General features: G+C 43.6%; 1 protein-coding gene across 1 annotated transcript in view; it reads left to right on the forward strand.

Annotated features, from left to right (window-relative positions):
- LOC115438920 (OTU domain-containing protein 4-like) overlaps positions 1-13,831 on the forward strand; it is a 34,982-nt gene extending 21,151 nt beyond the window's left edge. The window contains exons 16-21 of the mRNA XM_030162811.1: positions 5,488-5,687; positions 5,859-6,148; positions 8,361-8,692; positions 8,816-9,201; positions 11,573-11,613; positions 13,424-13,831. Of these exons, the coding sequence (XP_030018671.1) occupies positions 5,488-5,687; positions 5,859-6,148; positions 8,361-8,692; positions 8,816-9,201; positions 11,573-11,613; positions 13,424-13,831 (1,657 nt within the window). The remainder of the gene's footprint in view (positions 1-5,487; positions 5,688-5,858; positions 6,149-8,360; positions 8,693-8,815; positions 9,202-11,572; positions 11,614-13,423) is intronic.
- The last annotated feature ends 1,446 nt before the right edge of the window (positions 13,832-15,277 follow it).

Here is a 15,277-nt window from a genome sequence, read left to right on the forward strand (position 1 = left end):
CTACAGTAGACATGACTTTACATGACCTCTGTCCCTGTTTATTTGAGTTTTAAACCTTTAAGATAAGATAAGATATTCCTTTATTGATCCCACAATGGGGAAATTCACAGTGTTGTCAGCAGCAAACATACACGTAAAACAAACAGTCATAAATTTGAATAAAAAAGTGTTTAAAAGGAGAGTGCAAATATGTTTTGATATGAATGTAGTGCAAATGGTTATAAATATAAAAAACTATTAAATACGGATTTGAATATATACAGATTGGACAGGTGCTGTTTTAGATATATAAATATGGTGCCTATAGACAGTGATGCATATAGACAGTGACGGACAACATAAATGGAATGGAAGGAGGGTTTTATTACACCACATATGTAGACCACATATGTGTGATCTACTGGGAGCAGGACTGACTGTGCAGTCTGACAGCAGAGGGAAGGACCTGCGGTATCTCTCCTTCGTACAGCGTGGGTGAAGAAGCCGGTCACTGATGGAGCTTTCCAGGTTTCCAGCTTTCTTACAGTCTCATGTAGGGGGTGGGAGACATTGTCCATGATTGATGACAGCTTCGCTGTCATTCTTCTGCCCCCCCAACCTCGACTGGATCGAGACTGCAGCCTAGAACTGAACCGACTTTCTTCACCAGTTTGTTCAGTCTTTTCCTCTCTGCTGCCGTGATGCTGCTGCTCCAGCAGACCACACTGTAGAAGATGTCCGATGCAACTACAGAGTCGTAAAAGGTCCTCAGGAGAGCTTCCTGCACTCCAAAGGACCTCAGTCTCCGCAGTAGGTGGAGTCTGCTGTGGCCCTTCTTGAAAAGGGCCTGGGTGTTGGCAGCCCAGTCCAGGTTCTAGTTCAGGTGAACACCCAGGTACTTGTCAGAGTCCACTATCTCAATGTCTGTTCCCTGGATGTTCACTGGGGAGGGAGGGGAGGCCTTGTGCTGGCGAAAGTCCACCACCAGCTCCTTTGTTTTTCCAGCATTAATCTGGAGGCAGTTCCGCTGGCACCAGGCCACAAAGTTCTGGTTCAGTTCTCAGTATTCATTTTCGTCTCCATTGTTGATAAGACCGACAATAGCTGAGTCATCCGAGAACTTTTGTAGGTGGCAGTTTGTTGTGTGGTGTGTGACGTCGGCTGTGTAGATGGTGAACAGGAGAGGGGCCAGGACAGTCCCCTGTGGAGCCCCTGTGCTGCAGGAATGTAGGACGTTTCGGACTTGGACGTTTCGGCCTAGGACGTTCCGGACTAGGACGTTTCGGACTGCACTTTTTGCAGAGTAGGACTTTTCGGACAAATCATATTTTCAAAAACAACCCATAAATTTATGTTTATTTGCATATAATTTTATTATTCACTCGATCACATATTAAAATTGTATACAATATACTCAAATTAAAGTATCAAAATTATACAAATTACATTGCAAGTATATAACCTCACATTATTGAAAGAGTCCAAAATAAGATCTCATAACACTGAGCACATCATAGAGATAAGCAAATCACCAAAGTGTGGCCAGAAAATTCACACCTCAGCTGTTAACACAGTGAGCACATCATAGAGATGCATAAGCACTGTCACTGGAGTCCTACTACAAGATGAACGTGGGGTCCGACCTAAGAAGAGAACAAAGAAGGCCTACCAGGAACTTCAATCAAGGCTGCAGCATCTCTGTGAGGAGAGCTTCTGGCACTAAATCCATTCCAGAACTCCTTCGGGGTGTCAGTCACAACTGAGAGGAGGAAGGCCCAATGTGTAAAAAAGGCTCAATTTGTATAATTTTGAATTTGAGTGTATTGTATACATTTGTAATGTGTGATCATGTGTAAAATTCTTATGGACTCTTTCAAATAATGTGAGGTTATAGACTTGCAATGTAATTTGTATAATTTTGATACTTTAATTTGAGTATATTGTATACATTTTTAATATGTGATCAAGTATACATTTTTAATATGTGATCGAGTGATATAAAATTATATGCAAATAAACATAAATTTATGGTGTTTGTTTTTGAAAATATGATTTGTCCGAAAAGTCCTACTCTGCAAAAAGTGCAGTCCGAAACATCCTAGTCCGGAACGTCCTAGGCCGAAACGTCCAAGTCCGAAACGTCTGTCCACCGTGCTGCAGACCACAGTGTCAGACTCACAGCCTTTTGTCCTCACAAACTGTGGCCTGTTGGTTAAGAAGTCCACGAGCCATGGTGTCAGTTGTTGGCTCGCTCCTGCATGGTCCAGTTTGTCCCTCAGCAGAGCTGGCTGGATGGTGTTGAAAGCACTGGAGAAATCATAGAACATGATTCTCACAGTGCTTCCAGGCCTCTCCAGGTGACACAGGGATCTCTGCATGAGGAAGATGACGGCGTCTTCAACCCCGATGTTTGGCTGGTAGGGAACTGCAGTGGGTCTGCAGTTGAGCTCACCAGAGGGCGCAGATGACGGAGGACCAGCCTCTCCAAGGTCTTTGCCAGGTGGGCTGTCAGAGCCACTGGGCGGTAGTCATTAAAATCCCAGGGCGAGATGACTTGGGCACCAGTACTACACAGGATGTCTTCCACAGCAGCGGTACCTTCTTTAACCTCAAGCTCAGGTTGAAGATGTGCTCCACAATCCCACACAGTTGGCCTGCACAGGATTTGAGGAGCCGAGAGCTGATGCCATCTGGACCGCATGCCTTCTTGACTTTGAGCCTGGCCAATTCTCTCTCTACCTGGCTGTGGAGAACACCATGCTAGGTGGAGGGGCAGCAGGGTGGGTGGTAGAGGGTGCTATGAGTGGGCTGGGGGGTTGTGGGGGAGCAGCAGGATGGGGGTTGGGGGGGCAGCAGGGAGGGGGATTGGAGGTTGGGTGGATGTGCTGGGGGGTTGTGGAGGAGTAACAGGGAGGGGAAGGGTTGGAGGTGCAGTGAGTGTGCTGAGAAGATTGGGAGAAGCAGCAGGGGAGGGGGTTGGGGTGCAAGTGTTTGAAGTGGCTGAGGTTCCAGTAGGGGGGGTTGCAGCAGGGCTGGTTGTATGGTGGGAGGAGGGGTGAGTGGTCGTTCAAACCTGTTGAAAAACCGGTTTAGCTGGTTCACCCACTCCCGGTCTGCAGCCAGTTCAGGTCTGGAGGAGTTGTGTCCTGACATTGTTCTCAGGCTCCTCCAGACGCCACTGACGTTCTGCTGCAATTGCTCCTCCATTCTTCTCCTATAGCTCCCTTTCCCCTCTCTGATCTTCTCCTCAGTTCTCTTTGCACAGACTTCATCAGCTCCCTGTCCCCCGACTTAAAAGCCCTCCTTTGTCCTTGAGAAGGGCTTTTATTCAGGGGTAATCCATGGTTTGCTGTTTGCAAACAGTCTAGGGTACGTTTACATGGCAACACTAGGATCTAATTCCGCAAAGATTTCTCCTTTGCGTTATAAAATCATTCCGCATTAAGACGAAGCCGCTATGATAACGATCTGCGTTAACATGAGTTCGTGAGGATGGCTGAATACGCTGTAGTGGCCATGCCAGACCAGTAGCTGGCGATGTAGAGCTGTAGTGAAACAGTGGCGACTCAGGCATTTGCGAATATAAGAACTGCGTCTCCGCTGGTAAGAGTGTAGACGCAGCAAGTCTAACTTTTGGTGGAGAAGCGACAGCAACTGAGCACAGTTAGCAGCACGTATGTTGTTCTGAAACCGGCCATTGTTGTTGGGGTGTTTTCTTTTTCTGCAGCTTTATTGTGTCATAGAGGCTGGCAAACCAGCTTGGAGGCGCATTACCGCCACCAACTGGCCTGGAGTGGGTTAACTGGCGGTATTTGGCTGCGCGCGCATGCAGTGACGTCATATTTTACCCCGGAACGCTCCGATTCGCGTAACACGGAGCTGAAATGCGGAGCGTATCGATAACATTCCACCCTGGACCCTGGTATCAAAAGTTTCCGGATTCAGGCGCTCTAGGCACCGTTTCCATGTTAACAGAAGGCTAATCTGCGATGAAATCTTCCCGGAGTTGACTGAATCCTACGCCGTGTAAACGGCCCCTTACTGTTTTGATGGGTATGGTGGAGTCTACACAGAAGTTTATGTAGTCTGTAACACATCTGGTCAGACTGTTGATGTCCTCCCCGTGGTCCTCACAGAACACGTCCCACACTGTGGTGTCAAAGCAGTCTTTCAGGGTCTCCACAGACTCTTCAGACCAGATCTTTCTTGTGTGGGTGGCTGCTGGTTGTCTGTGTACCAGAGGCTTGTACACAGGGAGAAGGTGTACTGGATCATGATCAGATCTTCCCAGGGGAGGGAGGGGAGACGATGTATATGCCTCCTTTATAGGGCTGGGTAAAAAAATCGATTTAATCGATCTTAGATCGATCTCATTTTAATTTTGCGTATCGATTAATAGTGGATGAGATCGATTTTTCAGAGCAGGACCGGGAGTACACGGAACCACGGATGGCTCCGTCTTGCGAACCCCTGGGGAAGACTTGGTCTCGCTCGTGAAAAAGACGCAGTGGGGAAACGCCTCCGCTGGAGGTCCTCTGGCCTCAAATTGAACTCGCAGTGTGAAGGAAGTGGCTGCTCGGCGAGTCACGGAAGAAGGTCGTTCTTGGAATAATAACTTGGATCCATACTATCACCTATGGCTGAGTATGGAGTTAGAGGAAGAGAGTGACAATGTCTGACCGTCCTTCTATGTTGAATGTTCAAATTAAATATGGACGTTTTCACCCTCATATTTTAGCCATTTATGGCTAAAATGTGGTATTTATAGAAGCCAGTTGTGCTTGGTGTCCAAATTTGGGTCACTTCCTGTCCTTTCACATGGTGTCTTTTATTTTGTGATCCTACCTATCCCACATGCTGATATTGACCTTTGAATCTGGAGGTCGGACAGATATTTTTGATTTTCAGCTGTTCATATATCATCCATAACAGAACATAGGACCTTCATTTTACACAGATCCATTCCGACAGTAGAACAGATATAGCACAGAAAATTTCTAATGAATATGAGGATTAGTTTTTGTGTAATGAGCGGCCAAATTTAGCATTTTAGAAGTTTGCAATGGATAAAATGTCAACTTTGTCATTCTCTGTAACATGCAATTATACATTTTAAGTAAATATTTTCACATTTCTTAGGACTATAGATTCCTGTGAAATGATTCTGAAATTTCAGACCTCTAGCTCTTTGTTCAGAAGTTATAGAAGCCTGAAAACAGCTGAAAATTTCCTGTCTTAATTTTGGTCGCAATTTTCGGGTACCCCCTACCTACTTCAAATGGTCATAACTTTGGAACTATTTACAATTAAGCCTTGAAATTTTGGATTTTTCCATCACAGGTAATGTACTAGAAGTATGTAAAAATTTAGAAAAATCTGATAGGGTCAGGTGGGACATTTTTTTTAAAATCTGTTGATTTCATATGGAATGACCCATTTGTAAAGTGTGTTCATGCCTCAGGTCACTGTTCTAATCCACATTGTCTGGTCTTTGCTTGTGCAGATGAGTCCTGTTGAAGATCTCAAAGCACCATCGCCCCATGCTGGAGAACAGCCCAAATCAGTCAGCCCACCACTAACAGCTCCTCCAAAAGCCCCACCCAGTGCCCCTCCCTTCTGCACCTTGTGTAAACCGGACTCCAGACACTGGACTGAATGTGGCTTCCACCGTGCTGCTGACACTACTGTTGTTTCCAGCCTCCCTGCAGGTTTGGCTCCGCCCCTAAACCGAACACACTGTCTTACGCCTCAGCTGCCGGCGGTGTTCCACATTCACCTCCTCCTGCTGCTGCAGCCGCCACCGTCAAACCTCCTGTAACGGGCGGCGTCCCTTCGTCGCCGTCCTGCTTTGCTTTCGCACCCCTGTGCTTCCGCGGCAGGCTCCTCCTCCTCCCCTCCCATCTCTTCTTCACCTAAACCTCCCACTGCCCCCTCCTCTGCCTTTCTTCTTCCCACATCCTCCCCCTCTCTGGTGGTTTCACCTCCCACCTTCATCGCTCCCATCGCTCCGTCCCCTGTCGCTGCTCAGGGCTTCGTCCTCTCCGTGTCTCCCCCAACTCACCCCACTCACCCACTCACCCAGCCCACCTGTGTCCTAGCCCTCATCTCCTCCTCTTCCTCCTCTCTTATCCGTCATGCTTGTCAAGTTGATGAGGCTCCACCACCTCCAGTGCACACCAAAAGTAAGAAATATAATTATTGCTACGTCAACTTCTTAGTTTGTCATTTACTCCTGTGGAAGCATACCAGCTAGAGCAGCAGCACAGGGGGTTCACCCCACTTCACTGTGGTAACACTAGGGCTGTGTATCGCCAAGAATCTGGCCATACGATACAAATCACAATACTAGGATCACGATACGATATATGATCAGGGGTGTAAGAAAATATCAGTATTGCAGTATATCGCAATATTTCACTTCATGATATTGTATACTGTATCGATATTTTTTAGGTGTTTATTCAAATGCAGAAATGGCAGAGGTTCATTTTTTTTTTGGTTTTTCTAGGCTCTGTTATTTCTAATTCACATGGGTATTGTGTTCTGTTGTTTGTATATGATAAAAGTACTGTTGTGATACTGCAGATCATACATGTAGTTTTTTTAAATTGATAATGCTGTTTTGTTAAATAATGGATAATTCAAGCATCCTAAAAGCCCTTTTTACTGTCTGAAAGAGACAAATGTGTGTTTTTTTTTAATTGGGAATGCACAAAAATAATGTTCTAATGTTGGATGTCAGGGACTGAACACTCTGGATTCTTTTCACAATAGAATACGAACATTTAAGCAGGATCTGAAACTGTAATGTCTGCAAAACATTATTTATTTTATTTACTGATTGATTGATTGATTTGTGTTTTTTTTGTATTGGTAAAGCCACATGTTAAAACTTTATCCAAATGCTGCACTAAACTTTTTCCAGGAAAATCTTTTTAAAAAAGAAACAAAACAAAAAATATTTCCTTTTTAACAGTATCGTGATATACTGTAATATATCGTGATATATCGCATCGTGATCCTAGTATTGTGATTTGTATCGTATCGCCAGATTCTTGCCGATACACAGCCCTAATCATGATACTGTTAAAAAGGCAATTTTTTTGGTTTCTTTTTTTTTCAATGATTATTTCTTTGAAGAATTGAATTACACCAGAAATATTCAGAAATACTAAACACATTTTTATTTGATCACAACAGGATCTAATGCTATATCACAAAATTCTGTTTTACAGACATTACAGTTTCAGATCCTGTTCAAATGATTTTCTATTAGTTCACAACTAACATCAGAACATTATCTTTGTGCGATCCCAACAAAGGAACTAACATTATTTAATAAAAGAGTGTTAAAATAATAAATAAGATATAAACGAAAAAGAAAACCAAAAACCAAAAGTTAACCTCCTCCATATCTGCATTTGAATAAATACCTAAAAATATCGATACAGTACTTTTTAATATCGATACAGTATTGTGAAGTGAAATATCGTGATATATTGCAGTACTGATATTTTCTTACAGCCCTAGTTACCATACATACCTGACTAAATCTGTGCAAGTAAACTGACCTTTCGAGACATGGTTAAAGTTGGAAAATCATGTTTGAGCTGAAAACAGTGTCAGGAGAAAGAGTTCCCATTAAGCAGCGACCTGCTTAAGAGATCAATAAAGCTGCAGAGCTTGTCTTAATTTAATTTGAACGCTTAAATTCAATTCAACGTGGAAAAAATGCTCCAAACTAAACTCATGTCTACTCTATATGACTTCCATCTCATGACTTCCTGACTTGTCTCTTAAAGTCAGTGCCAGTATTTTATAAGATATGACTTGTGTTGATATAATCAAACACAGCTTCTTAAATATCAATCAGAATAAAACTCACTGAAGCAAAAAGGTAGTCATCAGGCACGACAAGCAAAGCTAAACACTTTCAGGCTATTATGGAATCATGTCATGTATTGTTTGTTTTTTTTCTTTTATGATCATCAGACATTTATTACTTCCGCCAAGGAGGTTATGTTTTTGCCAGGGTTTGTTTGTTTGTCTGTCTGTCTGTTTGTTTGTTTGTTTGTTTGTTTGTTTGTCTGTCCGTTAGTGTGCAACATAACTCAAAAAGTTATGGACAGATTTGGATGAAATTTTCAGGGTTTGTTGGAAATGGAAGGAAGAAATGATTAAATGTTGGTGGTGATCGGGGGTGGGGGGGCCCACGGGGGGGGCCACTGATCAGCTTTGGAGGAGGTCTGCGCTCTCCGAGTGCTTCTAGTTTTGATTATGTAGACACAGTTCTGTTCACACAGAGTTAAAGATCCCATGATCACATAATGTGTCTGTCCTGAAATAAAATTCAATTTTCTGTTTCTTCTTTCTTTCTTCAGATTGTTTGCCAAACCCTGGAGCAGTTCTCACCACATCTCAGTCTGCCCAAAAGGAGGTTCCTCAGTCCCAGAACCAAACCAGATTTCAGGGTCACAGATGCAGAACCAGATTTCAGGGTCACAGATGCAGAACCAGAACCAGATTTCAGGGTCACAGATGCAGAACCAGATTTCAGGATCACAGATGCAGAACCAGAACCAGATTTCAGGGTCACAGATGCAGAACCAGATTTCAGGGTCACAGATGCAGAACCAGATTTCAGTGCCCCAGATGCAGAACCAGATTTCGGTGCCCCAAATGCAGAACCAAAGCCAGGCTGCTGTGCCTCACAGTCAGGTCTTTCTGCCTCATGTCCAGGCCTCAGTGTCTCATCAGGCCCAATCTGAGCTAGTGTCTCTGCAGCAGATCCAGGTCCAGCCCCTCTGCCCCCCCTCCAAACCCCAGTCTGAGCCAGTCCAGTCCTCTCATCAGAGTCCAATGCCTTCTTCCCCCCCCAGACCTCAGATCAGCTCCATCCTCACCCTCCTCACCCCTCTCAGGTCCCTCTTCCCTCCCAGTCCCTATCCTCTGTTACCATCCCCTCTCTCCCCACTCAGACCCCTACCACTGACAAACAGAGGCTCCTCCCTTCCAGTTCCCCCGGGGTCCCCAGCTCACCCAGTCGTCCCTCCCCCTCTCACCCCCCTCAGTTCCAGCCTGTCCCTGGGACTGTCCCTCTGCAGCAGCTGTCCCAGCTCTACCTGGACCCCCTGTATCCTGGCTTCCCCCAGAAGGACAATGGCGAGCCGGCTCTTCCTCCTCCTTATTCCACCAACAAGTCAGGAGACGACCTGCCACAAGGTGAGCCACAAAAAACTATAAATATGTAACTTTCCCCAGTTTTCACATGATTTAGGCCAGGGCTGTCAAACTCCTGTTCTTTCAGGTTCCACATTCAGTCTGATTTGATCTGCAGTGGACCCAACCAGGAAAATAAGAACAAGAAGAACCTAGAAATAATGACAACTCCAAATTTTTGTCTGTTTTAGTGCAAAAAACCCCATTAAATTATGAAAATGCTTATTTTATAAACTATCCAAACAGAAAAGATGTGAATAACTGAAAAAATGGAAATTTCTTATGAAAAATAAATGCAATTTTAACAATTCTTCCTCCACTTCTCATTAGTCCATGTGCATTCTGGATCAGATCTACAAAGACACTAAACACTGAGGAACAGGAAGAAAAGAGTTCAAACTGGACTGAATTTAATACAGACATTTCAGGTTGGGCACATTTGTTCAGATTATTCACATTTTATTGTTACAGGATAGTTGGAAATGCCAATATTTTCATAATTTGATGTTTTTTGCACTAAAACAAAGACAGACATTTGAAGTTGTCATTATTACAGACATAATGTAATGTTTTTTTTCCACATCAAATTGAGAAGAAAGTATGGAGTCATTATTTTTTGTAGGTTATTATGCTATTATTTTTCTTGAGATCATATTGGTCTGTATGTGGAACCTGAACTAAAATTAGTTTGACAGCACTTTGCAAATTCATCCCAAGGGCCGGATTGGAACCTTTGGCCCCCGGGCCACGTGTTTGAGACCCCTGATTTAGAGATTGTCTGGGGTCCTTGTAGTTAATGTCTTTGTCACATTTTTTTACTTTTCAGCCATCATCCTTACCACATTTGTGAAAGAATCCATAATGTACTTACTGTCAAAAGTCAATTCATATTCACAACAGCCTTTTCTTGTTGGGGGTTTTGTCATCGACACAGGTCTGGGAGGATGTAGTTAGTCAGGCTACAAGAACATTTTATGTATTTTATTAAAAATACAAAGAATTTCAATGAATTTTGGAACATTATTTTCTGTTACTGTGTAGAAAAAAGTAAAAAGCAGCTGACTACAGAAATTCACCAGAAGTCAAATGCAACCATTAGAACTCTGTCCCCGTTGTCGGTATTGATGCTCTCCACATTAATTTTGCATTAACTAATTGAATATACCCCTGAACAGTGTGCATGTGTGAATCGACTATTTCTGTCTATATTTAACAGTTTCAAGGTTGTTCCATACTGCTGGATGGAACAACCTTGTATGTCAAATTAGATTCAATTCACATCAATATTAGTTGAGTTCTAATTTTAAATGTGTGGTAAATGGGATTTTAATGTTCAATGTAAATGTCCACAGAGTCCACATTCCACAGTGGATGTGGACAATTTAGTTCCAGATACAAGAGATTGTTCTAAGCTACAGGTGGATCCAACTGGAGGAGAATCGGAGTCGTTTGGAATTTTGGATGAATTTTGGAAAATCATTCAATGATGACAGATGGAAAACTGTAGATGTTGTGACCTTGCTGTGACCTTGAATTTTGGCCTACTGGGACCAAAATGGACTGGGCTGGTCCCAGGGCCTAGGCCTATCTGTGGGGAAGATCTGGGAAAGATGGGTGGAAGAGTTTGACACTAAAGATGAAAACAAACAAACACACAAACAAACACACAAAGCAAAGTGATCACAGCACCTCCTGGAGGAGGGAATAAGGGGGCAACCCTGAAAGTCAGACTTATATTCTTTCTATATATTCTCTTGTCTAAAAAACAAAATGCTTGTTTTATTTAAAGTATGATGAACTGATGTTTCAGAGAGTAATGTTTTAGTTTTGCCGTGGTTACAGCTGACAGTAACAGCGACCAGTATGGAAAAAAAAAACCTCATCTATCCTTCTGACGTCCAGTAGGATGCTACAGTACTTTATTGCTGCAATGAATATAAATAAATTAAATTTTGCAGTTTGTAATCTGACTACTCAACTACTATGACTAGTTGTTACAGTAGTCGATGAGTCGTCAACCACTGAAAAAGTTCTTAGTGTCAGCCCTAATGTAGTTGCATGGAGTCACTTTTTGGGCTCCTTTTCATCAGATAGTTGCAAGAGCAGAGTTCCATGTAAGACTTGTATACAGTTCAAACTTGAACAGTAAAGACAGACTTGAATGACACAGAAATACGTGCAGCTAATACTGATTTACATGACTGGTGAATGAAGTCTGTGTTATTTGTGCTTTTGTATTTGTATACTTGTTGCAATAATTGCAGATAATCCAAGAAGCAGAAGTGAACCTGCATAGTGCTGCTGAAAACTCTTGTAGGTTTCAAACTCCAACAGCCACAGGTGGATGTTGAATAAGTTGACTTGTTTTTCACAGATGTCAGCATCTTGAGATTCTTCTTCAACCTGGGTGTCAAGGTAAGAGGAAAAAGAGACTCAAACACTTCAAAATTAAAAGGACTCTGCTCTTTCATTCATAGAAAAGACATAAATCTGGCACATTTACCATCTTATTTATCTATGTCAGTTTTACATGTTACACCATTTACTCAGATATTGTACATTTATGAAATATATATTGTCTCTCTTAGTAATAGTTTATATTTTTTTTTTTTTTTTTTGCTTATTTCTTTTCCATGCTATTCTTAAATGCCACATGTTTCATTTGTTTTAATTTCCTCGTTAAATTATTCTGTTTTTATACATCTTCAGCTCTTTGCATTCAGTGTGGATGACAGTCAGATTTTCATTGGACAGGGAAGTCTGTTCATTACTGTGCACATGACAATAAAACACTCTGAATCTGGAAGAAATACACAACAAAGCAGGTTCATGCTTAGATCTGCCACATAATGTAGTAGGGCTGGGTAAAAAAAATTGATCTGATCAATTTTGGATCTATTTCATTTTTGCGTTATCAATTAATAGTGGATGAGATCGATTTTTCAGAGCGGGACAGTGAGTACCTGACCCAGATACCACCAATGCAAGCCCCTCAGGGAGGAGCTGGCAGGTGGAGGGAGTCATTCTAGAAATATTAACTTGGATCACCTGTGGCTGAGGGTGGAGTTAGAAGAATAGTGAAGCAGAAATCACGAAGCTCCGCCCACCCTCCAACACCAGTGAGTTTGTGTACCAAGGGTCCAACATGAGTCTGTTTCAGGGTGGCCAAACTGGTACAGTAATGAATGAATCCAACTAATATTGAATCAAATTGTGATTAATCGATTCAGAACCTTATGAATCGAAATCAAATCGATTAAGGAAATTGGCCATGCTACCCAGCCCTACATATTAGCATTTGTCCTGATATTCACTACATCTGGACTTTTTTTTTTAACATTCTTTTTATTAAACATTTTCAAAATTGTCCAGAATAGTCCAGTGCAGTGCATGCAGGTTGTATGAAATGTAGAGCAGATCCAAAATCTGTCCACAGCCATGATCTCAAAAGTCTGTATTCAGTCTGTTTCAGGTCGTTGCAGTCTGAGTTCCCAGATATTCCTACACTTTCCAAACTTTGCTGTACAGACGTCCTTCTGATCGTTAATATAAAATCTTAGTCTTTCCAGAGAAATATAGTCAGATATCACAGACTTCCACAGATGGACTGAAGGAGGTTCTTCTCTAACCCATGTGGTCAGAACAGCCTTTAGACCCAATATAAACACAAACTGAACAGTAGACTGATGGTTGTCAGTGATTCAGGGATACATGCTAACACAACAGTACTGCATCAGTCTGTACCTGCTGTTTAATGACCACACTGACCTGAACACATGTGCTTTACCACAACTGTTGACTGTTCACATTCCCAGAGGCACTGAAGTCTGGTACCTAAAACAGTTTGACATTTGGGGCAGTTTGGAGAGGCCCCTGCTGTAGATTTACTGTCCATATATGGACATATAGAGATATTTGTAAACTAGAATATTACATTCTCTAAATCTGTTACATATGGATATTTTTGAAGGTAAAAGTCAGATTTCCTCCCATACGTCAGTATCTATTGTTTCAGCTGAGTTTCCCATGATTTCCGTTAGAATGATAACTTATCAGTATTCAAATGCTGCAGCTTTGAATGAAAGTTGGAGACAAAGTGACTTTAGGACTATCTAAAAGGGTCTTACATCTGGACTGTAGAATGTGGCTGTAGACACTTCAGACAGTGTCAGAATGTTCTTGTCTTCTGTTCATATTGACTGTTCTCCTGCTCTGTCCTCTGCAGGCCTACTCCATGCCCATGTTCTACCCCTATGTTTACCTGTTCCCCCTTCAACATGCCTACAATGTGCAGCCCAAGCCCCCTCCCGCTCCCCTCTCCCACCCCCCTCTGCCATCCTTCCGGTGCCCCCCAGGGCATCACGAGCCTTATCCCTCTGTGTCGCGTCAGTTCGATCGCAGCTCTCCACAAGCCCCCCCAGCTGAACGGCCCCCCCCACAGAAGGAGCGTACACCAGGGTGGATACCCCCCCTCTCTCAGCCCCCCTCATGCACTCTGCCCTGCCCACCACCATTATGGCATCAGCCTCACATGCAAACGCACAGAAACCCCAGTTACCCTGTGGTGTACCCGAGCCCACAGCTGTTGTCATACCCCACACCACCTACATCTCAGTGCTACCCCCCAGTCTGACCCTGGGTCACCCTATGCACCCCCCTGCTGTAGCGCAGTATTCTTCAGTGGAGTTTCAGTCCTCAGCGGCCCAGAGGTGCTCCAGGTGAACCAGGACCAGAACCTGCAGCCGGCCAACGGAGAAGCGGCACCTGGTCTCAGATCAGCCCAGGCCCTGGTCCTCAGGAGGGGGCGGCCTCTGCTAATGTGGCCAATGAGAACAGCGGGCGGCCAGCAGCGCTCCCTGGAGTTTCCGATTTTGGTAAGTTGTGACTTTTTTGAAGAAACTACAACTTGATAACATACTGACATCAAACATCTGGCTGTCTGTATCCTGTCCAAATGTAAAGAAATGCAACAGAAACTTGGATCTTAGCCTAATGGTGTAAAAACACTCGGGCACTTTTTATTTTTGTAATCTGTGTAAAGGAGCAGTCATAGATATTTAATATTAGTGTTATTCTGTCCCTTCAGGTCACCCCCAGAAGGAGGAGGGAGACCGGTTGACCAGACCGATGTTTGCAGTGGATCCTTCACACAGCACACCTGTAGTACGAACACACGTCTTTGTTTTGGAGGACAGCCACAGACTAAATGCATTCCCTGGATCTGTACAATCACACAGAACCTTCAGAATCGTCTTACAACTCCTCAGCTTCATTAATGTTTCATTTTCATTGTACTATATGTAGGGATGGGAATCGAGAACCAGTTCTTTTTGAGAACCGGATCCCAGTAGCTCAATTCCTTGGAATCGTTTGCCTGTTTAACGATTCTGTTTATCGATTCCACCTTCGTTGCGCATGCGCAATGACGTCATGCGTACGCTGCATTGTTTTGGTCAGAACGTAGACAACGTGGAGCTGAGGCAGAAACGGTCTAAACAGACCACACCAGGTCCAAACAGACCACACAGGTCCAAACAGACCACACCAGGTCTAAACAGACCAGGTCTAAACAGACCAGGTCCAAACAGACCAGGTCTAAACAGACCAGGTCCAAACGGACCACACCAGGTCTAAACAGACCACACCAGGTCCAAACAGACCACACCAGGTCCAAACAGACCACACCAGGTCTAACAGACCAGGTCTAAACAGACCAGGTCCAGACAGACCAGGTCCAAACGGACCACACCAGGTCTAAACAGACCACACCAGGTCCAACAGACCACACCAGGTCCTAACACACACCAGGTCCAAACAGACCACACCAGGTCTAAACAGACCAGGTCCAAACAGACCAGGTCTAAACAGACCAGGTCCAACGGACCACACCAGGTCAAACGACCACACCAGGTCTAAACAGACCAGGTCCAAACAGACCACACCAGGTCCAGTTGAACTCTGTCAAAGCTTCCATTTTTCTAAAGGTGGAATCCCTCCAGTCTGTTCAAACATTTGTCCACATGTGATTCATTTGATTCTCTACTCAGCGGTGTTGTGAATCTAGTGTCAGAGTGAACCC

The sequence above is a fragment of the Sphaeramia orbicularis genome, chromosome 18 (genome assembly GCF_902148855.1).
Source record: "Sphaeramia orbicularis chromosome 18, fSphaOr1.1, whole genome shotgun sequence".
NCBI classification, from domain to species: Eukaryota; Metazoa; Chordata; class Actinopteri; order Kurtiformes; family Apogonidae; genus Sphaeramia; species Sphaeramia orbicularis.